Here is a 24,600-nt window from a genome sequence, read left to right on the forward strand (position 1 = left end):
GAACCAGCAACCTTCTTGCTGTGAGGCAAATGTGCTAGCCGCTGCGCCACCGCGTCCCCCTTAAAATCACATAATCTGATAATTTAAAAACAAACAGGAAGTGCATTTTCAGATTTCAATTAAAGATTAGAGAGGGAAACATTTGTTTTTTTTCTTAATGACATGCACAGATCAATTTATCACCACAAATCTAGCAATGTGCTCTAATAAAATTATATGGTTAGTTTTGATTTCTTGAGGACTTAAAAAAAGGAAAATCTAGTTATAAGACAAAAATGGTGAAATTCAATTTAAGGATAATCATATGTCCGTTTAAATGCAATACAGTAACTGATTATTTTTTTAATGCTTTAAAGCTGTAAACCGTGGGAGTGTGGTCAATTAAGTAAAACAATGGAGTTGGATAATAACAGGTACCGTGCTCAGCTTTTATAAGTAAACTGCTCACAAATCTCTCTTTTAAATTAATACTTTTAATAAGAAGCTTTACAGTATTATATTTGTGCATTTATCTTAGATTAGTCAGTACTGAAGTCAAATCTGGAAGCTTATCTAAAAAAATAACTTACGATAGCGGTCCAAAAACTAGTACAGCCAAATTTATATGTTATAAAAAAAATATAAAATACAAATTTAAAAAAAGAGGAAAAATCAACTGAACCAAAATAAATTGAAAACTTTTTGCAATATTTAAATTGAATTGTATTATCTTTCAATTCCTAAACAGGTTTTCTGACTAAATATTATTTTAATAAATATATCTGTTTAATAAATCTGTTTTGTTTAAATGCACCAAGATACATTGCTCATATTTACTGTGAAATGGATACAAATATTCATTTTCAAAATGGGCTGTGCTCAATTAAGTTGAGCACTGTATGTTAGTAGTTATTTGTGAAGTACAACAAATATATCTTTTTATAAAATACATTTATTTAAACTCGCCCTCATTGTTTTATTAATTAATTGATTATATATATTTTTAATTATAATTTAATTAAATTATACATTTATTTTATTACACTTTGTAATTCAGTGTAGTATATGCCATTATCACTTTTATTCTAAAATGTGTCAATGTATACTGTGTAAAAATGTTTGCTTATTAATTATTCAATCAGTCTGTCATTATTATTATTATTAATATTATAATTATTAAATGATATACAAGTATCTTCCCAGTGCTGGGTTGCAGCTGGAACCATCCCCTTTGATTAATGAAGGAACTAAGCCGAAAAAATATTAATGAATGATACATAAATATGAAATATGACAAGTATAAACTGCTATTATTATGCTACATTGTTAGTCCTTTTAGATGACTTTCATTTTCGTGATCGGGCTTTTAATATGATCACGTGGAAGTGTCAAGGACTTTTACGTCATAATATTTTCTCATAACAAGCCAATATGTGAACGCTATTTCATCACATATCTTTAATATAATTAAATATAAAGAAGCAAAATCAGCTTTGTGATCAAGATAAATTACTTTGGCTTTTTTATAACACGATAAAACGTTGGAAACTTTTATTATGTTTAAAACACGGAAGTACTGCACGCACTAAGGTCACGTGAGGAGTTCTTTTCACAACGATGTATTTGTTGCACAGTGCCAACATATTTCGTATATTTAAAGCGTAAACAACATCCGTGTGTCTGGGCCAGTTAAACGCAGCAGAGTTGTCGACATGGACGCGGACGGTTTGCCCATTGTGGGATCAGGAGTAGATCTGACAAAGGTGAGTTTGTTTTCACCCTGCAACATCAGCTGCTGCTCACATGATCTCCAGAGAGCTCTGTTTTCACTCTTATTAGACTAATATGTATAATATTAATTAACTGTGAATAATATGTAATAATTAATCATTGTACTTTCTTCTATAAGGTTCCAGCAATTCAGCAGAGGAGAATCGTGGCTTTCCTCAATCAGTTCATCGTTCACACGGTCAGGTTCCTCAACCGCTTCTCCACAGTTTGTGAGGAGGTTTGTTCATCTTACAGTCATTCAGACTTCATGAAAATGTCTTATGAATTTATTGCTTTTGATGTATGATTATTTAATTGATTATATATTATTGAAATTCATACAATTAAATCAGGGACTAAGCAAAGGAAAATGAATCAATAATGTATAGAAATGAGTAGTGTTAAAAGATATTACATGATTTTTCAAGTGATATTTTAAACCCATTTATTAATTTAATATAACGGTACATTTGTACAGTATAAATTTCGTCTTGATAAATAAAAAATGCAATAAATAAATACACAACATCAGTTTACTCAAACTTTCTAAAGATGTCAATGCACTGACGGTGTGATATATATGATGGTGAGTAATATATCATTAAAATTCATATAATTAATAAATAAATAGAAATGAGTGAAGTACTAATAGATACTTTTTTACAGTATAAATTAGGTTTTTATATGCATTTTTTAAATGAAATTAATGCCTTTTGAATTTAATCCCTACAGTGCCTCACACTTTTTGAAAATGTCAGTGAACTGATGCCGTTTAATTTATGATTATGTGATTGATACATCATTGATAATGATGACAATTCAAATATTTAATAAATAAAAATGAGTAGTGTTATTAGATGTGTACATTACATTATTTCCCAAATTATATTTTTAACCCAATTTTGAATATAATATACTTCTACATTTGTGCAGTATAAATTGTGTTTTTATTTGCATAAAAATAATAATAATAATTAAATAAAACAATTACGACATTGTTGCATTTTAAATTTAATCCCTACAGTCACCTAAACTTTTTTGAAAATGGCAATGAACTGATGATGGGGTTTGCTTTTACAGAAACTCTCCACAGTATCACTGCGAATTCAGCAGATTGAGACAACACTAAGCATTTTGGAAGCAAAGGTGAGTCAAAACAGGATTCTTATTATGGGATAAGAAGAGAAAATATAGTAGAAGTAAATGATTTGAAATATGAAGCATTAGTTTGAAGCAAAAAAAAACGTAAATATCATAAAACATTAATAAATTATTACAAAGTATTAGTAAGTTAGAATTAACATGGAAATAAAAAATAAGGTTAAGACAATGTGTGTGTATATATATATATATATATATATATATATATATATATATATATATATATATATATATATATATATATATAAATAATACAAACTGATTAAAACAATATATATATAAACATAATTTAATGAGTAATATTTATGTGTAAATGTGCAGTTGGCCTCTATTCCTGGTCTGGAAGAAGTGACAGTGGATGGAGTGAGAGCACCTGCAGAGACAAACGGCCCCGCAGCAGATACCAGTCGTGCCACTGCTCCCCCTGCTGAGGTAACCTTTCACAGTATTATAATAATAATAATATCATGATCCCATTTCAATGCCCATATGAAATGCGAATTTACAATGTTAGTGCACAGTGTTATGCTTAAGGTGAACAATTAACAATAATAATCAAAATCTGGCCATTTGCTTTGCTCTGGAATGGCAGTCCTCCTCTGATGTCAGTTTGAAGGCTTGAGTGAAATATCCTTACCCACGCCCCTCTAGCCATTACTTTGCTATGTATATATATATATATATATATATATATATATATATATATATATATATATATATATATATATATATATATATAAATTGGCAAAAATAAAACCCTGCCCCCTACTCAGTGTTCCCTTTTAATTTGTAAATACACCATTATACTGATCATTTGAAATTCTCCAGCACCTTCCAGTTCACGCAGACTATAATGCACAGTTATTTTTTATTCAGGCATCCCAGCAGACACAAGCGGCCCCTCAGGAGCCAAAAACAGAGGCTCCAGCAGAAAATATAATGACTGTAGCCAAAGACCCGCGATATGCCAGATACCTGAAGATGGTGCAAGTGGTATGTCATTTTTTTGTTTGTTTGCATTTTCCAGAAAATTGTTTAAAGCAGAGTTTTCCCATTAATTAACTTACATATTTCCACCTTTTAAAGCAGATATTCTGGATCAACTGAAACGATTTTAAACGCTTAAACATGAGACAATTAGTGCAATTCACTTCTCTGTTGGAAAGTTATGAGATATGGTTATCAGAAATATGAATTTAAACACATTTACAAAGCTAAAGTAAACTGCTGGTGCAGTGAAAGTTTAAAGCAAGTATTATTTTCTCCATGGCAATCAAATCAACTGATTTTAATAATGCAGGTTTACAAACAGCTCAAAAGACAGTCGTTTTAAAAGCCCACTATATTAAAGCAAACTTATATGTAAATATTTGTCTGTAAATTTAAATATATAGCTATTATTATTATTAATTGGCAATTAAAAACAATGTGATTATTTAATTTATAGTAAAAATAGTTGTATAGCATATTATAGACATGGGTGAGGCAGTGGCGCAGTAGGTAGTGCTGTCGCCTCACAGCAAGAAGGTCGCTGGTTCGAACCTCAGCTCAGTTGGCGTTTCTGTGTGGAGTTTGCATGTTCTCCCTGCCTTTGCGTGAACATGCATTTCCTTTGGGTGCTCCGGTTTCCCCCACAGTCCAAAGACATGCAGTACAGGTGAATTGGGTAGGCTAAATTTTCTGTAGTGTATGAGTGTGTGTGTGAATGTGTGTGGATGATTCCCAGAGATGGGTTGCGGCTGGAAGGGCATCCGCTGCGTAAAAACTTGCTGGATAAGTTGGCGGTTCATTCCGCTGTGGCGCCCACGGATTAATAAAGGGACTAAGCCGACAAGAAAATGAATGAATAATAGACATTTTAAATAACAAAAGACAAGTTTGACTTATATAAAAATATATAAAAGGCTTCAAATGTAAAAGGCTTCAATTTGGAGCAGTGTTGAAGAGTAGCTAGCTACAAGTAGCTCAGACACTAGCCTAGCAACATTTTTTTAGTTGCTTATCATTGTAGCTTTTTAAATAGTTAGCTGCTTTTCCGGCATGTTGGAAGTTGCTTGTCAACATTCCTTTTAAACCTATAGATTAGATTTAAAGCTTTAGATTAAAAGTAGAGCAGTGTTGTCAAAATCAATCTTCTTGAGCCTGAAAACTCGTAATTTTGATCAAACTAAACACAAACTTACCTGGATAAAATCCAATTACAAATCAACAGTTTCTTGTTGCCACCTACTGGGTTAACAATGTAAAGTCATCAATACACTTCAAGGGAAATGGGAGTTAAAAAAATGTTGTGATGTCCTTTTGAGGTCACACGGTGGCTCAGTGGTTAGCACTGTCGCCTCACAGCAAGAATGTTGCTGGTTGAAGCCTCGGCTGGGTCAATTGGCATTTTTGAGTGGAGTTTGCATGTTCCCCGTATTCATGTAGGTTTCCTCAGGGTGCTCCGGTTTCCCACACAGTCCAAATACATGTGCTAAAGGTGAATTGGAGAAACTAAATTAACCGTAGTGTGTGTGTGTGCATGTGAGTGTGTATGGGTGTTTCCCAGTGATGGGTTGCAGCTGGAAGGGCATCTGCTGTGTAAAACATATGCTGGATAAGTTGGTGGTTCATTCCACTGCGGTGACCCCTGATAATTAAAGGGACTACGCTGAAGGAAAATGAATGATGTCCCTTTGAACAAAATGTGACTTTTTTTTACAAGTTGTTTTAGTGGTGCCTTTCTGCAGTTCAAACACTGATATTGATTTAAATATAAAATAAGAAATTATATATTGAACTATTAAACGGTTCTGATTGGTCAGTCGCAACATTCCAAGTTATGTTATTCCAAGATGACAACCTTTTCTTAGAGATTGGTTGTGGCTGGAAGGGCATCCGCTGCGTAAAAACTTGCTGGATAAGTTGGCAGTTCATTCCGCTGTGGCGACCCCGGATTAATAAAGGCACTAAGCCGACAAGAAAATGAATGAATGAAAATTAGAGCTGAAAATGAACCTAGACAGCTAAATTGCTGACATTGAATATTAAGATCATAATTTTTAAAACAATGAATCGTGCAGCTCTACCTCATTATGATTAATGCAATGTTTATGAGAATATCAATATTTTGCTCTGTGCCACAGGGTGTTCCAGTCATGGCCATTAAAAATAAGATGATGATGGAAGGCTTGGACCCCAATTTGCTTGAGTAAGTATTAATTAGGGTAAAAATATTTCCATTTATTAATCTACAATAAAGAACTGTTTATGTAGCTAATACTTCCATTGCATTTTCCTTCAGCACCCCTGATGCAGCAGTTCCAGATGCTAGCAAAAAAAGGTTGGAGGAGCAAGATGATGACAGCTCAGGCAGTGAATCATCATTCAGTGATTGACTGGTTGGCCCTGCCTCCTCACAGTCCTGGATCGGAGAGTTCAGGTCATCATGAGACTTGCTCATCTCAAAGCAGGGTAAATGCACTTGAGTGTCCTTAAGAGGACAGATGCTTAGTGATGATGACACCACCATTGTGTTACATCTCAGAAACGGCAGTGTTCATACCTGTAATGATGGTTTCTGAGGGCAGCTGCTCACTAGGTGAGATCGTGAATCATTATGATCATAAAAAAGCGCTATTATAGTGTGATTGTTATGAATATTTCATCTCCTGTATGACATGCCTGAAATGCCTAATATGTACACTTAATTACCATGAAAGGTGCCAGTGTATTGTATGAGATACAGCTATGGGAAAAAAATAACAGACCACTTGAAGTTTCTCTGGATTTATTAGGTATGGTTTTGAGGAAAATTGTAAAATTTGTTTTATTCTATTATAGCGTAATAAAATGTTTTCCAAATTTGATATAAAATATTTTCATTTAGAGCAGTGTTTCTCAACCACATTCCTGGAGAACCACCAGCTCTGCACATTTTCCATGTCTCCTTAACCAAACACATCTGATTCAGATCATCAACTCATTAGCAGAGAGACCTGTAATGGTTGTGTATAAAGGAGACATCCAACATGTGCTGGTCGTCCTCCAGGAATGTGGTTGAGAAACACTGATTTAAAGCACAATATACCCTTTTTTTTTAGTCAAAATAACTTTTTTTTTTGTATTCTGAATTATTAAAAATCAGGGCACAGGCAGTTATTTCATCAAATATGGTTTGTCTTCAAATACTGAATTTAAAGTTTACAGAATAAAACAAACTTTTCTTACACAAACACGTAACTGTAATTCATAATTCCAGAGAAACCGAGTATGGGAGATTTGAAAGACACGTAGCTCATTCTTGTAGCAATTCCTCCTCCATAGTTGAAACGATCATAAATAGACTTTGAATCACAGTAATATCAATAACAAAACATTACATATTAGAGAAATTTGGTGTGTTGTTTTAAATAATACTGATCATGTTGCACAGTCATAGATTTGCTTACATTGTCTTTTCAGAATGTAAATTGTCATTAAACAATGTTATATCTGAAGTCAATGAAATGAAGCAATGTGTTTACATGCACACATTACAGTTTGGAGCTAGTAATGTTTTAAAATAAATCTAAATAATCAAACTGAATTTTATTAAATACTATAATATTTAGTGGTGATTGTTGTTATTATTATTTTAATATTATTTCGGAAGCGAAAAGCAGATTTTTTAGGTAACCTTACTACAATCTCCAGTAAACAATGGTTCTACAGAAATCAATCCAATACTCTGGTGATTTTAAGAAACATTTTCTTGTCTTTTCAAATAAAAATGCTAAACATTTTATTATTCTCTAATAATCTAAATATCTTTACTCTACTTCTCATCAAACGAATGCACCCTTGCTAAATAAAATCAGTATTTATTTTTGTTTGTCACTTAAAAATAAAGCAATCACTTCTCTTTAGTCATGCACATAATAATCATCATCATCATGTGTTTTTATTTCACAATTACAAAATCACACACACATTGCACAAGCAATGGGCTTCCATTCACAATAACTGCGTTAAATAAAGTGCTAGAGCAAATCCTACTTTCAGCTACATGATTTTAAAGCAAAACGTTGAAAAAGCAAGATTTTTAACCTAAAACTGATTCATTTACAGTGATGCATGCAAACGTGGATGTGCTCAACTATCTTGTCTTGCTGATTGTAAATGTTTCATGAAATCAGAATCACTATCAAGCAGCTTTTATAAATGGTCGGGCCTTAAGCGGGTAGAGTGTATTAAAATTCAAGTACATTATTATGCCTTTGTATCCCACAAAACAATACACACTGGAACAGATAACACAGTATTTCAGCAAACATTTCAACGTGAAAAAGGTAATAAGTTGTATAAAAATACAATTTGTACTAAAACTGCACCAAAAACAGTGGGACATACAGTGAAGTATGAGGTTCAGTTATGTCACAGTCCTGAATACTCTTTTAAGTTAACGGTCAGTTTCAGTGTGAATTGCTGTAAAAAGAAATAAAAGAGTAGTTAATATAAGCAAGGAGGCGCTCAAGTGAATATCATAAAATGCTTTTAAAAAAATCTATTATTCAAAGGTTTGGGTTTTGTTTTTGAAAAATGTGAATATTTTAATATCTATGAATTTAGATTTTATATTTGTGTCATCTGATTACTTTTAGTTGCTGTTTGTTTAATTCTATAGAGTTCTAACATTTCTTCAGAATTTCAAATAAATATATTGTCGTTTACATCTTTTTTTTTTTTTTTTTTCAACGAAATGTTTTCTTATGTCTTCTGTGATTTTGATAATCAGGATTATTCCAACAAATATTGATTTCTTAAAGGTGCTGTATGTAAGTTTTTGACCCTTCTAAATGATAAAAATACCATAATATGTTTGCAGATATTTACGAAACATGCTAAGTGAACATTCTTGTTTATCTGAATGTCAGATATTCATGCTGAAGTCAGATATTCGGATTTGAAAATGCGTTTTCCATGCTAGTTCTTTTAACCTGCTCAATGCCAGATCAACCAATAGATAGAACCTATTGGGATAGGAGGGAGTTGGGTGGAGATGAGGCAGCATATCTGAATAGTGAGGGTTTGTGCGCCGTATCTGAAGAGCGAGGAGGGAGACGCATGATTTCCGGGAGATTATCATTCATTTGCAGGTATCCGAGAGTATTTCCTTCATTCCGAATGGCTTTCAAAGTAAGCGTCCATGACCGAAATGCGACCTCTGGTGGACAGTAGCTTCGAAATGAGACGCAGATTTAAAGTTCCACATGAGGTTATTAATTAGAATATAATATAAATATTATGAACATAAACATTAAGTGAGCAGGTTACATTGTAACCCCATGTCCTAACAACACGTTATGTGATGAGATTTGCAGTGATAACATTTACATTTAGTCATTTAGCAGACGCTTTTATCCAAAGCCAGAGAGGCAATTGCAGATTAGGAAGGAAAGTGGAGACTTTCCTTAAGATAAGCAATTTGACTGTTTGCACCAGACGAAACATGACAGAAAATTAAATACAGCCATTCAGAAGCACAGAATATGCACTCCCTCACGAAATGGTAAGTTTTGTAATCTATTTAAGACATATTAAACTTCTTTAACATAATTAAATGTTCATGCTGAATCACTGAGTTGGTGTACACTGAGTCACAGTTCTAAAGTTCAATTTCAAACTGTTCATTTTCAAGATCTAAGGTGAACTATCTGCTTCTGCTTTCAGTAGTATAACAATACATGTCATGTAAAATGGCATTCAAACTCACATTATTAGCATTTAACACTGAATAAAGCATATAAGGGATAACTGAGGTGATCACTGTCAGTTTTCTGTTGTTCAGCTACAAGAAATAGAAGTCGTTTCTAATATATCAATTTAAAGTGTTGGTTAGAATAAAAACTCCCTTTAATATGGAAAATAATCCCACTATCGCATGCCGTTGCTTTTATTTAGAACATGATTTAAATCCTGTTGGTCGTCAATCTGGCAACCTGCACTTGTTTTGATCCAGGAATGCAATACCTAGTTCAACAACTGGGTGTCAAACTTACATACTGCATCCCTGCAAACTATTCTGAAGGTAAAACATTGCTTTTGTGCTGTCTATAAATTGATACAAACATCTAAATAATACACCTTTTTATTTCAGGTAACATTAGTTTTATTAACAAATGTTTGTTTTTTTCCATTTTATGTTTTTAATGAACTAAAATGACTTATGCTGAATTTTCAGAATCATTACTCAATCTTTAAAAAAAAAGAGCCTTAATGACCCCAAACCTTTAATTAATAGTGTAAGTCTCATCTATTCTCATGCACTCACCTGGAACTCTTGGATGTATGTTAAAAAGAAGAAGACAAAACTAAAGGTAGTGATCCATTCGCACGCAACACTCACTATATGACGTGTGTAATCCTTCAAAAGCAGGAGATCAAGATGAGCAACTTGAAGCACTCAATAATAAAAGTAACTTTCAGCACTGGAATGTGTTGTTGTCAAACTATACCTTATCATTGCTGTCCCAGTGGAGTTTGCTTGTCCCGACAAGAAACCCACATGCTATTGCTGAAACCAAGCATTAAGGACAATCTGTTTGATCAGAAATGTTAAACAGAGCCTGTCTGGATGGAAAACCAGCATGCTTTGAACACCATGCTGGATGTGGATGACCTGCATGCAAGCAGATGCAAATTCATGTGCTTACTCTGAGAAAAGGATACTGGGTATTGCAGCTAGAATGGCCACAGTGGAAAAAAATGTACGTAAATGGCACATGAACTTTGAAGATCCGTATGGAAAAGCGCGGTATCCGATCACACTCTGAATGACTGCATACACAACCCCGCAAATGAAGAATAAAAGAGCACCGATATCATGGACTTCCATCACTGTCGTCTCCTGTAACAAAACATGCATACAATACATGAGTGCCATTAAATCACTATTGACTCCCTTTTATGTTTCAATATGGATAGGCTGGTTGATTGATAAATGTAGAGTTGATATATTAGTTTTATGGATTGATGGAAGGATAGTCATGTTGGTTGATTAATTGATTGATTGATTGATTGAAATGGAAGGATGGATAGGTTAATGGGTTGATTGATTAATTGATGGGTTGGTTGATTGGTTTGTATGGATAGATAGAGAGAGTGATGGATGGGCTGGTTGGTTGATTGATTAGTTTGTATGAATAGATGTAATAATGAATGGGCTGGTTGGTTGGTTGGTCGGTTGATTTAATAGCTTGGTTTGGATGGATGGATGGATGGGTTGCTTGGTTGGTAGGTTGGATGGATGGTTGATAGGTGGGTTGATTGGATTGGTTGTTTGAGTTAATTAACTGGTTGATTGATTGATATGAATGGATGGGTTGGTGGTTGGATGCAATGGAAGGTTGGTTGGTTTGATTGTTTTTTATGGATGGAGAAAGTGATGGAAAGGCTAGTTGATTGACTGATTGATTGATTGGTTTGTTTGTTTGTCTTGATGGATGGAGTGATGGATGGGCTGGTTGATGAATGCAATGGCAGGTTGGTTGATTTGATTGGTTTGTGTGGATAGAGTGATGGATGGGCTGATTGAATGACTGAATGGTTTGAATAGCTAAATGGATAAAGTTGTGGATGGCTGCAGTGGGAGGTTGGTTGATTTGAATGATTGGTTTGTATGCATGGATGGAGTGATGTATGGGCTAGTTGATTGACTGAATGGTTTGTATGGAGTGATGGATGGATTGGTGGATGGATGCAATGGAAGGTTGGTTGATTTGATTGTTTGGTTTATGTGGATGAATAGAGAGATGGATGGGGTGATTGATTGATTTGTATGGTCGGATGGAGTGATGGATGTGGATGGATGTTGGTTGATTGATTGATAGTTTGGTTTGTATGGATGGGCGGGTTGGTTTGTTGGTTGGATGGTTGATGGGTGGCTGGGTTGGTTGGATGGGTTAATTAGGTTGAGATTCGATTAATTTTATAGGTGGATGAGATGATTGATTGATTGATTGATTGATTGATTGATTGACTGCATTCTATCAAAGTAACAAAGTCATATACGTTTGAAAGAACATAATTTTTTGTTTCTTTTTTTATTTATAGACATACCTGAAATGTAGCTACCAGGCACATGCCAATGCAAGAAAAGATTCCAAAACCAAATGAGACCTTGTTCAGAGTAGGGGGCACGGCTCCAGTTCTCTCATGAACTCTTTCCACAAATTTATATTCAGCATACATAGTAGCAAAGGCTGGAAAACAAACGTACAGTACTGAGCTCAACGTCATGCACTAGAATCTGCTCTGTAATGTACTAAACACAATATCAATTTGCTTAGTATATCAAAGTGTAGAAAACTTCATATATGGCAAAATACATGTGGCAGGAAAAAGTGTTTACATAGTGTACATATTAAAATAGTTTTCCCTTAAAACTATTTTTTAAAGAGCCAAAACATTTGATTCATTCAGATTTTATGAACATTTTGAAGTATCAGAACTTTAGGTTGACAAACTTTTAATGGAGAGTCAGAAACTATTACAAGTTATTTTCATTTATTAAAAATACAGAACTACGGAATATTGGATATATTGAAATTGTTTGCCTCCAGAACATGATTTCATTTCATAATGTTGATAAACCATGCAGATGGCTGCTCTGAGCACAACAGATATAAAAAAGTTTCTACAGCAATTAAATACAGCAGCACATCTCTCAGGCATGGTGTCAATATATTTCCTGAGAACTTCAACACTAATATTCTCTTCCTTCTGCAACTGAAGCTAAACACTTAGTCATGTGAAATCTAAATTTACAGTGTTTATTTTGCTAGCGCACAGTGTTCTTTAGTTGAAAATGAATCCATGCAAGCTGATCTACTGAAAAAAGATTCAGGCTCTATTCAACGGTTTATAGAGCATTATTATGTACGTATTTTATTCATTTTATAGGTACTTTAAAGGCAAATTCTAACTTAGACCTCTTAAAAATGCTGTGTTCTAATAATGATAGCTATAACTGTATCTTCATTTGTGTTTTAAAGACAAATGAACCTCTTTTGAGTCAGGAACGACATGATGTCATATGAAATAACCAGGTTATAAAGCTGTAGTTATTACACGTATAACCTGTGACTTGGCCTAAGGTTTCATTTCTGTAGTTCTGTTGTTTGAGGTTTTGTCTGCAGTTCTGCAGAGTATCATAACAAACTGAACTCCAGCTGTGTGTGTGTGTGTGTGTGTGTGTGTGTGTGTGTGTGTGTGTGTCATGGGTGGAGGGAAAAAACTGTTTTCGTTTTCATCAAAATGAGAAGTGAGAGCAGAATGAGTGATATTCCATTGTTGCTAAAGAAAAATCAACCGTTTTCCCACCGTTTTCCTCTCACATGTCGAACCGAGAAGGTCGCAGTTGATTTCAACTTTTGCAACTTCCTAAAGGTTGTGACAGATAGCAGGGAGGAATTTCCTGAAGCGGCCGAGGGGGGGATTTACACTGTCATGAAATATGAGCGGGATATCAAATCAAACTGAAATCAAAGAGCTGATTGTTAGTCATACCTGCGAATGCCGTAATTGTCGACATGAATCCAAACACACAGCTCTCAGGTGGAGTAGCCCCTGTATCACTGATTAAAACATAAAAGATATTTTATATTTATAAGCAGAAGAATGCTAACATTCAGAAATTCAGAAAGATCTTGCCTATTCATAAACGTGCAAAAGTATGAATTTTTGTATTTTTTTTTGTTTTAAATAAAAGTACAATGACACAAACCTGGCACTTGGAATGTATTAAAAAATAATTAATATTAAATGAAACCCAAACATTTGACGATTTTCACGATTCACAGTTACTTGTTTGAGAATAGTAGAGTATTATTTAACTCTAAACTGCTGATGACATTTCCTCCGAAATCAAAATAATAAAAAATGTATCATTTAGAGATTATGCATATTAAATGCAAGCATCTACTTTAATGTTTCAAATAGCTAAACTAAAATGTTATGAGTGATTTTTTTTTTTTTTTTCAAAAGGATAGTTCACCCAAAAATTAAAATTAATTCTTCTTATTTCTTCTTTTAAACACACAAAATATATACTTTGAAAAATACGGGCTTTTTTGCTGCTTGTTCTAACTACTTAACTACAATTTTTTTGGGCACAGCTTAAAGCTGGTTTATACTTCTGCATCAAGTGATCGCTGTGACTGATTTGCGCGTAGCCGTGAATTTATACTACTGTGTGCTGTTTGTGTGGCTCTGCAATAACACTTGTAAACATTAGGTGGCAGGAGGTTAAAATGTTCCTCTGTGTCGGGTTTCTTCTCAGGTGTTTTTTTTTCTTTTTCTGAACATTACCTTAACATACAAGTAGCTAAAACTCGCTCATTCAGAGGTGGGAACCCGGCGAACGTACAACAATTTTAATCATTAGGTAAACACAAAACAAAAGATTCCATCTGGAGCTCCTTCACGGGACTCGAAACTTCTAAACGCTCACTCCATCGGGCTCGCGCCTCTCAGCACCGCCCACACTCGTAACGGCTACCAAGCCGACCAATCACAGAGCTTGCGCTACAGGCTATGCGACTGCGCTACAGGCTGCGTCAGACCAAACTCATGCGCTTGTCACAGAAGTATAAATTAGCCTCTATTTGTTTTATGTTCAGTCAACTTAACTTTAACTTAATCGATTTGTGTTGAAACAAAATGAATGAACATCCATAGTAGTAAAAAAAAAGAAAAAGAACTATGGAAGTCAATGGGTGCCAGCTCCAGCATTTTTCAGAATATCTTCTCTTGTGTTCAACAGAAGAAACTCTGAACTGTGGTTTTGAACAAATATAAGGTGAGAAAATGACAACAGCATTTTTAACTTTTTTTTAGGTGAACTAACCCTTTAATGTTAAATACTCATTCAGTGTATCTTTTATTTAGTGATACAATAATTAATGCACAATAAAATATGAAATATTATATAAAGTATTACTATTAATGAGAATATTGAATATTATAAAAGATATTAAATCTTGCTCTAAATATGCAGATATAGTTACATAAACTATTGAAATTTTGGCAGGTGTCTTCTGTAAATCCTGGTATAATGTACGTTGCAATTTAGATAAGAAAATACACAATCTAAAGTTTAAAGAAACAAAACGAAGTTGTAGTTCACTCGTCCAGCTCCTTGCATTCATAGTTCACAGTTTTGAACTCCAGCCAACGTTAAACTTCTCTGTGTGGAAAACGAAACCAAACCAAGTTGCCTTTAAATACTTTTTCCACAATCCCTTTTACAACCTGCAGCTTTACATATGCAAATACCCGCTTAATACCTGCTCTTGTTACTAATATTATACATTTAAAAGCTATTTCTGTTGTCTTAGTATGTTTAAGTGTTGTGAATACGTCAAATCCAGATGTGTACACTAGCTTAAATCAAACAAAAGGTTAAAGGGAAATCACATACCTGATGTAAGGAAGGACAACATCAACATCTTGTCGATACAAAGCGATGATATACGAGATTATGAACGTGCTCGATGACCAGATAACCAGGAAAGTTGGTAGAAAGCACATTCCTTCCATAAACCAAAACATCTCGCCGCAGGGCTGAGGCTAATCGGCTCATCACCATTCAAGGAGACAAAAGTGAAGAGACTGGCGGAGAACAGACATGAAGAAAGACACGGACGTTCACTTCTCTTCACAAATACTCTTCACTCAATACGTGACGTTTATAACTGTATCTATAGTGTCACGTGGCCACTGGGAATCTGTCTTTCTCTTCCTCATTGTTTTACCCATAAAGTATTACCGCCAGCAGCAACATGTGAGCAACACGTAGAAGCTGGACTTTTTCTTTCTTTCTTTCTTTCTTTCTTTCTTTCTTTCTTTCTTTCTTTCTTTCTTTCTTTCTTTTACTTTTTACATGCATTAAACCAGTATGACATAGTTAGGTTTTTTTTCTTTACCTCAAAATCCTCTATTATTTCTTAATTTTTTTTTATTATTATTATTTTTGGTAAATGGAAATTTAATTTTTTTAAACAGTTTGTACAATAATTATTTTATTAATACTAATATTTATTATAGATTGATGTTTTAGTTTATATTTATAATTATTGTTTATACTGTATATTCTACGCTGTAAAAAATGCTGGATTCCACACAATTCCTTCATGTTGTTCCAACATAAATCAATTAAGTTAACAGAATTGTTTTTACAAATTTAAGTGGATTGAACATAAAATATTTAGTTCTCCCCCGCCCAAAAAAATTAGCAATTGTTGTTTCAACTCATTTTAAATTGATATGCAATGTTGTGTTAATTTGTTGATTTGATAATAAATTAGATTATTATTATTATTTATGTATTATATACATAATATACTTTATGTAATGGTATTTAATATTAATATGTGTATGATATTACTAAATAATAATACTATAAATAACTTTATAATGTAATGGTATCTAATATTATTTTTAGTTTATGTAGATACTACCAGATAGATAGATAGATAGTAGTTTGTATTAAATTACATTGTATATTAAATAAACAGAAATTATAGATGTATTAAATTTAGACATTTATAGATGTCACTTTTATTCATCAAATGTAAAATTAATTTAAATTCTATTTATTAAATATAGCAATAACATCATTTGTACATTTAGTTTATACATTTATATTAATATTGTTTTATATTTATATATTAGTAATATTAACGTGTTAAATATTAAATTGTATAATAATTTAGCATTGATATATTAAAGTAATAAAGTATAAAGATATTAAATATGAATGAAGTCATTTTATTTTCATTCATGATACCAGGATAGTGAGTATTAAATTATATTATATTAGATTTATTAAATATAACATAATTTGTAAATTTAGTTTATATATTTATTTATAAGTTGGTATACTTTTAAAAATAATTTGTTTTATATTTATATTTTAATAATATTAATAGTTTTTTAAAATTATGTGGTAAATTAAATCATATCAAATTAGTATTAATATAATAAGGTAATAATAATGTATGAAAATATTATATTAAACATTACTAAAGTCATTTTATTTTATTGGTGACCCCTGATACCAGGAAATTGAGTATTATATTATATAATATTATATTTTTAAATTGTATAAAACTTTATCATTAATTTAATAAGGTATAATTTAATATGATAATATATTACCGTTACTAAAGTCACTATATTTTTATTTTTGTATTTTATATATTTTTGATTCAATTAAATTACAATTTTATTTTAATTTATTTGTTACCCCTGATCAGTCTATGCCCCTGATACCAGGAAAGGAAGTATTGTATTGCACTGTATTGTATTGCATTGTATTGCATTGTATTGCATTGTATTGTATTGTTTACCCGCCTGCCCGTCCTCCTGATCATCAGATGTCGCCAGCGAGTCTCTCGCGCAAACAACCGCACACGAAACGCTTGTCGCCTCATCACCTGACTACTGCCAAAGAGGAACCACAGCATGAGTATGGATTCTGTGTTGAAGTGACAACATCTTTAACGTAATGAAGCCGTTTTAATTACCCGCTAAACAAGCGTGACAGTGAAGTGTTCATGGAGGGAGAGGCGTTAATGTTGTCCGTCGGCCGGAGTCATGTTGGTCGTTAACTCGCTGTTGAAGCTGCTGCAGCGGCAAACCTACACCTGCCTGTCCCACAGATACGGGCTTTACCTGTGTTTCGGAGGACTGGTGCTCATGATCGTCTCCGCCTTTCAATTTGGAGAGGTATGTGCACTAACTAGGGCCAACTTCATCAAGTGTACATGCTTTATTTAGGTCGTGTTTCTCTTATCAGCCAAATTGCGCAACACTGACCTCTCACACAGTGCTCTGAAATATTGAGGTGAAGTTTCTTTTATATTCGCACATTCAGTCAGTGGTATGCTCATATTGTTTACCGTGGTACTTTGAATATTAGGACTGAAGGAAAGTATGCCTTCAAAACAACATTAGCATCATTTATTTGACTGGACAATGTTCATTCATTCATTCATTTTCTTTTCTCCTTAGTACCTTTTTTAATCTGGGGTCGTCACAGCGGAATGAACCGCCCATTTAACCAGCATATGTTTTACGCAGCAGATGCCCTTCCAGCTGCAACCCATCACTGGGAAACACCCATACACTCTTATTCATACTTACAAACACTACAGACCTATACCACGCGACCACGGGGAGAACATGTGTGGGCAATGTTGTGCTTTGAGTGTCATTGGCTGCTAATATGATTTCCTTTATTTAGAATTTCCAAAGAAGACAAAGTTGTCAGAAGTTATGTTAAGGAGAATACATGTCAGATTGCGAGAATATAAAACCAACTTTACCTCAGTCTTGGAAATCACAATCTTTCTCACAGAAATGAAGTTTACTCACTTTGTACCATAGACTGTAAAATATATACTCACCCTCGAGTGGTTTCGAATTCAGAGTTTCCTATTTACATTTAGCTGAACACAAAAGATATTTTGAAGAATGTTGGAAACCTGTAATTGACTTCCATAATAGGTCAAACAAATGTTCTGTGCGAATCGATGGTTACCAGTTTCCAACATTTTTCAAAACAACTGCTTTTGTGTTCAACAGAGGAAAGACACTTGAAAAGATTTGTGACAAGTGATGGGTGAGTAAATGATAACAGAATTTAAATTTTAGGGTGAAATACTCCTTTCAGTTGAGACCCTGCAGGCAGAGAAATACACACACATATGTTATGCAAATTTTGACCACAAAACAAAGCATTTTTTTAATTAATATTTAAACCGCATCAAAACTGGATAAAATTTCCATTGATGTATGGCCTGTTATCATAGGATGAGATACAGCTATTTAAAAATCTGGAATCCGAAGATTTAAATAAATCAAAATATTGATTAAATCACCTATAATGTTGTTCAAATTAAGCTCTTGACCTTGTATGTTAGTTATTACAAATCAGAAATTGTTTTGAATATTTACAGAAGGGAATATACAAATATCTTCATACATGGTCTTCATTTAGTATTTCAATAAGGGTTTTTTTGGCATGAAAGAAAAATCTATCAACATATTTTGGCTGTTGCTGAGTAGACATAACTGTGCAACATAAGACCAGTGTCACAAATTTTAGCGTTGAGATTATCAGCATTTTAAAAAGTGTTGTTTTTTTTTTCATCCTAATAGAAATGAAATGTGCAGTATGCATTTTTTTGCACTTTATTAATTTCTGACTGTAAATTTGAATTACAGTGGCAAAAAGCTCTTCAATTGCATGCATCAAACTGCACAGTTTACTTCATATCTGAAGTGTTTTACACTCAACCTTTCAGGCAACATTTATGCATCAGACAAGATTTGCCTGATCACATACAACATTTTATTCAATGAAAATATTTAAATTCTTTAAAATAGTTTTATTTAAATTTTGCAATTAGTAATAAAAATATCCCCACTGGAAACCTTGGTTTTGGTTTTTAGGCCCCATTTGCATATTTAAGCAACATTTTTGAGAACTTGCTGTAATGCATTAAATGTTTGCATTTCTTAATGTAATCAATGGTCTGAGAGGGCTTTTGTTTTGTTGTGTTTGCAGGTTGTAGTTGAATGGAGTCGAGATCAGTACCATGTTTTGTTTGATTCCTACAGAGATAATGTTGCTGGAAAGTCTTTTCAGACGAGGTGAGTGGTTGATCAGTGAAAATAGAATCATTACATAGTAATAGAGCACTTTGTGCATCAGTTTAAAATAGTTACACACAGTACAGTAGGTTATTAGAGGACAAATATGTCTGTCAAAAAAAACCATCATGAAAGTATCATATTTTAATACTTTTTTTTTTTTTTTTTTTTTTACACTTTTGGTGACAGATTTTTTTTTAAATAGCACCGGTCCAGATAATATCTTGTAAAAATTTATTTAATTTTAATGTAGATTAGTTTGTTTACACAAACCTGTCATTTTTCTTATATAATAATGGCTAAGCTTTTTAAGCTTAATGTTTAAATAAATGTTTTTTGTTTTTTATAATTATTATGCAGTCTTAGTTAGGTCAACAATCAGAAACACAAATAAATTTTTTTTTTTTTCTTTTGAAGTATTACATTTAAAATATACAGTGCATATAAAAATGCATAAAGCTAGCACCACACACAAATAAATTTATTAGTATATTCATACAGATATTGATTTCCACACCAGTGCATGCACATAAATATAATTACATAATTTTAATCCTGTAGATGGTTTTAAAATGTGTGTGAAATATTAAATATTTTATATGAAATATAAAAATACATACAATGCATTTTTGTCTTAAAGTATGTGTTTGGATAAGTACATCGAAAATGATCATGAAATCCTATGATTTGAAAATAACTGAAATTGTGCATTCTACTGTGTGTGCAATATATGCATGTTGCTGGATTTCTCTGCTTCATATGCTTGTGTTGTTTCAGGCTTTGCCTCCCGATGCCCATCGATGTGGTGTACACATGGGTGAATGGCACAGACATAAACCTGCTGAAGGATCTTCGTGCTGTCAGACAGCGACTGGAAGAAGAACAGAAGGCCTTGAGGTACACACTCATCAAACACACGCCCATTAAACAAACATACACACCGACTGTAATGTTTACTTTGCTATATTGCCTGATAATCTGCATAGTGTGAATTTGACCACATTTGTTATTTCTTCTAAACAAAATAACTCCGTTATTAAAATTAATTTCATTTGGATTTTGCTTTAATTATATTAAAAACTATACATTTTGTACATTTTTAATATTATTTAAATTTTATTTATGTATGAAATCATTAAGATAAATCTATCATAATGTGTTTTTTTTAGTACAGAACAGGATTGTTATTATTATTGTCATGAGCACTATTACTACTACCACTTTTCAATTATTGTATTATTTAATTATTCATTTATTACCATTGTATTGCGAACTTCACAGTGTTTACTATGTTCTGCACAATGTGAATTTAATGTAGTTATTTAACATTTGGATTATTATTATTATTGATTATTTTATTTGACTATATCCAGATTATTACTTAAACTACTACTTCATCAATTTTATTATTTTAATTTTTGATGAAAATTTTTAGCAACATGCTATATTGTATTAAGTTAAATTATGTTTTACGTATATAAAATACTTTTAATAACTACACTATTATTTTAGTTATTATACAATAATAATAATAATAATAATTAGTAATATTTAATAATATTATTATTGCTCCGCACTTGTTATTATTAGTTTCATACATGGTATGCCATCATACGTTTATTGATTCACAGTGATGTATAATGATTAATTGATTTCATCAGTTTCGTTTCCTTTTCGTGTTTTGTGTTTCTAGGGAGCGTCTGGGAAAAAATGGCTCTGAAATAACAGAAGCTCCTAAAGGGCGGTGAGTCCCTTCTTATTCTCCTTTTCATTTTCTTCTTCTTCATCTGTGAAAGATGCGAGGCTTCTGTGGTTTCTACATTTCCTTTCTCACAGCCACATTGTTGTTCAAGCTACTAAACTTTTCCTGTGTCAGAAACAGCCTCTGATGGTGTGAATGTCTGTATTCATTGTAAAGGTTAAATGGCGATCAGAGCTGTAATGTAATTCAGTGTTTGTGTCTGTGATAGGCCAGAATGTCTACTGTCGCACTGCATTATGGGTCCAGTGCTGGTACTGGATCCTGCTCTCCCTGCCAACATCACAGTGAAGGAGCTGCCCACACTTTCAGCCGCCTTCTCTTCTGCTAAAGAGCTCCTGCAGGTGGCCAAACCTCTGCATCCGTCCAGCAGTGTCACTGCGCTCCTCTTCCACTCTCACACTGAAGGTAAAATGACGTCCTCTCAGACTATTATAATGACTCACAGTCAGCAATATACAAAATAATACAAACATACTAAATTAAGATATAAAAATATTGTGCATAGTTATTATTAAAAATAAATGTATAATCTGAATACGTCATACAATATATGAATTATAAACTAAAAATAGCGATACAGTAGCAATGGCAATTTTTAATCAGTTGTTTTTTAAATAATATATATTTGGAAAATATAATGTTAAATGAATATAAAAGGAATAATAAAAGTGGTGAATTTAAACATTCATATGCAATGTTTCATGTAATATATATATATATATATATATATATATATATATATATATATACACACATATATAAAAGAGTTCAGATGCAAAAACCTCTTCTAAAATTAGCATTTTTACTAGGCTTTTGTGTGTAGGTTCAGTAATATCACCTTTATGCTAAAGAATAAGTCTTTTTTATGAACTTCAAAGTAAAATAACTCAACCTAAACAAAAGAGGCTGAGAAAAATCTTAATTTTTTATATAAATTTCAGATGACACTTAGAGGTTTTTGCATCTGAACTCTTCATACATATTTATATTTATATATATATATAAATATAAATATATATATATATATATATATATATATATATATATATATATATATATATGTATATATCTGTGTATAATTAAATTTAAACAATAAAATTAAAACAAAACTAAAGTATAGAATTATTCATATAATATAAATATGTAAATTTATAACATTTAACATGTAACATTTAAATGATGATTTTGTAATATAATTGACAAATATATAATATTCATAATATAAATAACTTAGCAATTCATTAATACAGGAATACTTTTTTCCTGTCATATAATGTAAACAGTTTGTCATTTAAAATGTTTATAGCGTACTTTAAATGTTAATTTAAAATATTAATTTATTTCTTGCATATTAAACAGAAATTGGAAAAGCATTTATACATCATGTTAGTCTAATATCATTTTTATGTTTCCTGTTGCAGCTGAAAAAGCTCACGCAGACGCTTTGAAGGATCTCCTGACACACTCCATCAGCAGAGGTTACCTGGTGAGAAATCACACACTCATTATCTATGTTTTCATCCGGCCACTTAACAATTCTGGAGGTCATTTATAATATTATAATAAGACATATTTCAGATGTTTAACAATGTGCTCAGCCTGCTGGTTTGTTTATTCACACGTTTTTTTCATCATGATCTCTTATAACAAAATCACATGACCTTTTTTAAATGCGCATACTGGAGTATGTAAAAGTGTTTCCATCGCAGTTCATGCGCATCTTTTCTTATCGAATGAAAAGTTTATCCTACTTTGTGCACGTACATTTTTTATGCTCATTTTTGAAATTGATGCCCATCTTGATTTTTCATATCCAAAATGTACATAAAAATAGGTGGATGCATAGCTACTGACTCATTTTGTGTCAAGCAGACAGTTGGAACTTCCAATTGACTACATGAAAAATCTGTAACAGCAGTTTTAAGTTGCACTTCAGCATGGGCAATGGTGTTGTGGCTAAATGACGTCACATGACTTTGGAGCTCCCAGACAGATTTACACTACGATGGTCATTGATTTTTAAACACCAGGTTCCTCAATAACATGCGGGAAGAAGTAAATGTACTGGCAGCTTATTACCCACTTTTTGTACCAGAAGTTTCAACACAGGCAAATTAATTTTCCGAACCACTAAAACATTAAATATTCTAACTGTGGACTTTTATTTTCAACATCAAAATTGTTTGAGCAGAGAACAGTGTTTGTTAATAAGCAATTAAATAAGTTATAGATAGCATATGTAAAATGCAAAACTTAAATTTGGCTATTAACCAGAATAAAATAAGGGAATTAAACCTAAATACAAATATTTAAAGAAACCAAAAACTAATAGAATACGTTTGCTACTGCCATCATTAAAATACCATAAAAAATAAAAATAAAAGCTCATTCAAAATATTAATGAATGTTAATAGTTGATGTTTTACAATAATAAAAAAATTAAAGTTAAATCACAATATATGATATATATCTTTAACAATGTTTCCATGTTCTTTAACTATCACTTATCCAGCCGCAGTAATATCCCCTGTTTTAAAATTAAAACCTTGCTCTGCTTTTACACATAATAAATAGACAAACTTCATTAACAGAATAAGGAAATTTTTTTTATTGTGATCTCTGCTGTATGATGTCTACCTGATGCTTTAACCAGTAAGAGGAACTTTCTCACAATATCCTTTCATGAAGTTCCTAGTCCTGTCCCTCAGAGCCTATTTTATTTGTTATCTGACACATACACAGCCCATTGCGATGGGCAAACTTACATCATCTCTGTTATGAAACCAACAGCTTTTTGTTTTTACACCAATCTTGAGAAACTCCGTTTCTGTGTTCAGTACTAATTGCAAAAGTTTGGTTTGCTTTCATTTAGTTTTGATTCGGTTTGTATTTGTTTTTCTTGCTTCAATTTAATTTGCTTTTGTTCAGACTTGCAATCAGATCTGCAATGTTGTCTTGACATCAAAAGTCAAAAGCGAAAGTTCTTCAAGGCAGCATTTATTAAATATAAAAAAGTTCAATTGTTAAATAGTAATTAAAAACTGCTTTCTTGTTGTATGTAGTTTAATATAAAATTATTACTCCAGTCATTATTGCTTTTATTACTGTTACCATTAAGTATAATAATTTTAATAAGAATTATTAATATTAGAGACTGGAGTAATGAAGCTGAAAATTCATCTTGTGGTAAAATCACTGGAATAAATGACTAAATGACATTTATTAACTACTTTTGAACAGTTATTTTATAG

The 24,600-nt window shown here is 32.4% G+C and overlaps 3 protein-coding genes across 11 annotated transcripts in view; 2 read left to right on the forward strand and 1 right to left on the reverse strand.

The window, feature by feature from the left end:
• The first annotated feature begins 1,561 nt into the window (after positions 1-1,561).
• washc3 (WASH complex subunit 3) lies at positions 1,562-8,600 on the forward strand. Of its 5 annotated transcripts, none has more exons than XR_015481846.1 (8): positions 1,562-1,742; positions 1,889-1,987; positions 2,830-2,895; positions 3,232-3,342; positions 3,787-3,903; positions 6,036-6,100; positions 6,194-6,782; positions 6,954-8,600. XR_015481846.1 is itself a non-coding variant. In NM_200173.1 (7 exon segments), coding segments are annotated over 7 exon segments (603 nt in total). In that variant the 5' UTR covers positions 1,667-1,691; the 3' UTR covers positions 6,288-7,393.
• Positions 7,813-17,742, reverse strand: dram1 (DNA-damage regulated autophagy modulator 1). 3 transcript variants are annotated; one of them, XM_087246576.2, is made up of 9 exons: positions 17,457-17,742; positions 17,280-17,373; positions 15,350-15,540; positions 13,438-13,505; positions 11,989-12,131; positions 10,600-10,777; positions 10,386-10,444; positions 10,202-10,294; positions 7,813-8,355 (listed from the first exon to the last, which is right to left on the reverse strand). In XM_087246576.2, exons 3-9 carry the CDS (start codon positions 15,478-15,480, stop codon positions 8,305-8,307), a joined length of 723 nt encoding a protein of 240 aa, XP_087102702.1. In that variant the 5' UTR covers positions 15,481-15,540; positions 17,280-17,373; positions 17,457-17,742; the 3' UTR covers positions 7,813-8,304.
• Positions 17,362-24,600, forward strand: part of gnptab (N-acetylglucosamine-1-phosphate transferase subunits alpha and beta) — a 33,478-nt gene continuing 26,239 nt past the window's right edge. Inside the window, exons 1-6 of one of the 3 annotated variants that reach the window (XM_087246692.1) lie at positions 17,362-18,553; positions 19,502-19,587; positions 20,365-20,484; positions 21,281-21,331; positions 21,558-21,754; positions 22,771-22,835. In XM_087246692.1, the coding sequence (XP_087102818.1) occupies positions 20,378-20,484; positions 21,281-21,331; positions 21,558-21,754; positions 22,771-22,835 (420 nt within the window). In that variant the 5' untranslated portion in view covers positions 17,362-18,553; positions 19,502-19,587; positions 20,365-20,377. The remainder of the gene's footprint in view (positions 18,554-19,501; positions 19,588-20,364; positions 20,485-21,280; positions 21,332-21,557; positions 21,755-22,770; positions 22,836-24,600) is intronic. The other 2 variants (XM_087246691.1, NM_001044768.3) reach the window with 2 other exon arrangements.

This window comes from Danio rerio, chromosome 4 (assembly GCF_052040795.2).
Source record: "Danio rerio strain M-AB ecotype USA chromosome 4, GRCz13ab, whole genome shotgun sequence".
NCBI lineage: Eukaryota > Metazoa > Chordata > Actinopteri > Cypriniformes > Danionidae > Danio > Danio rerio.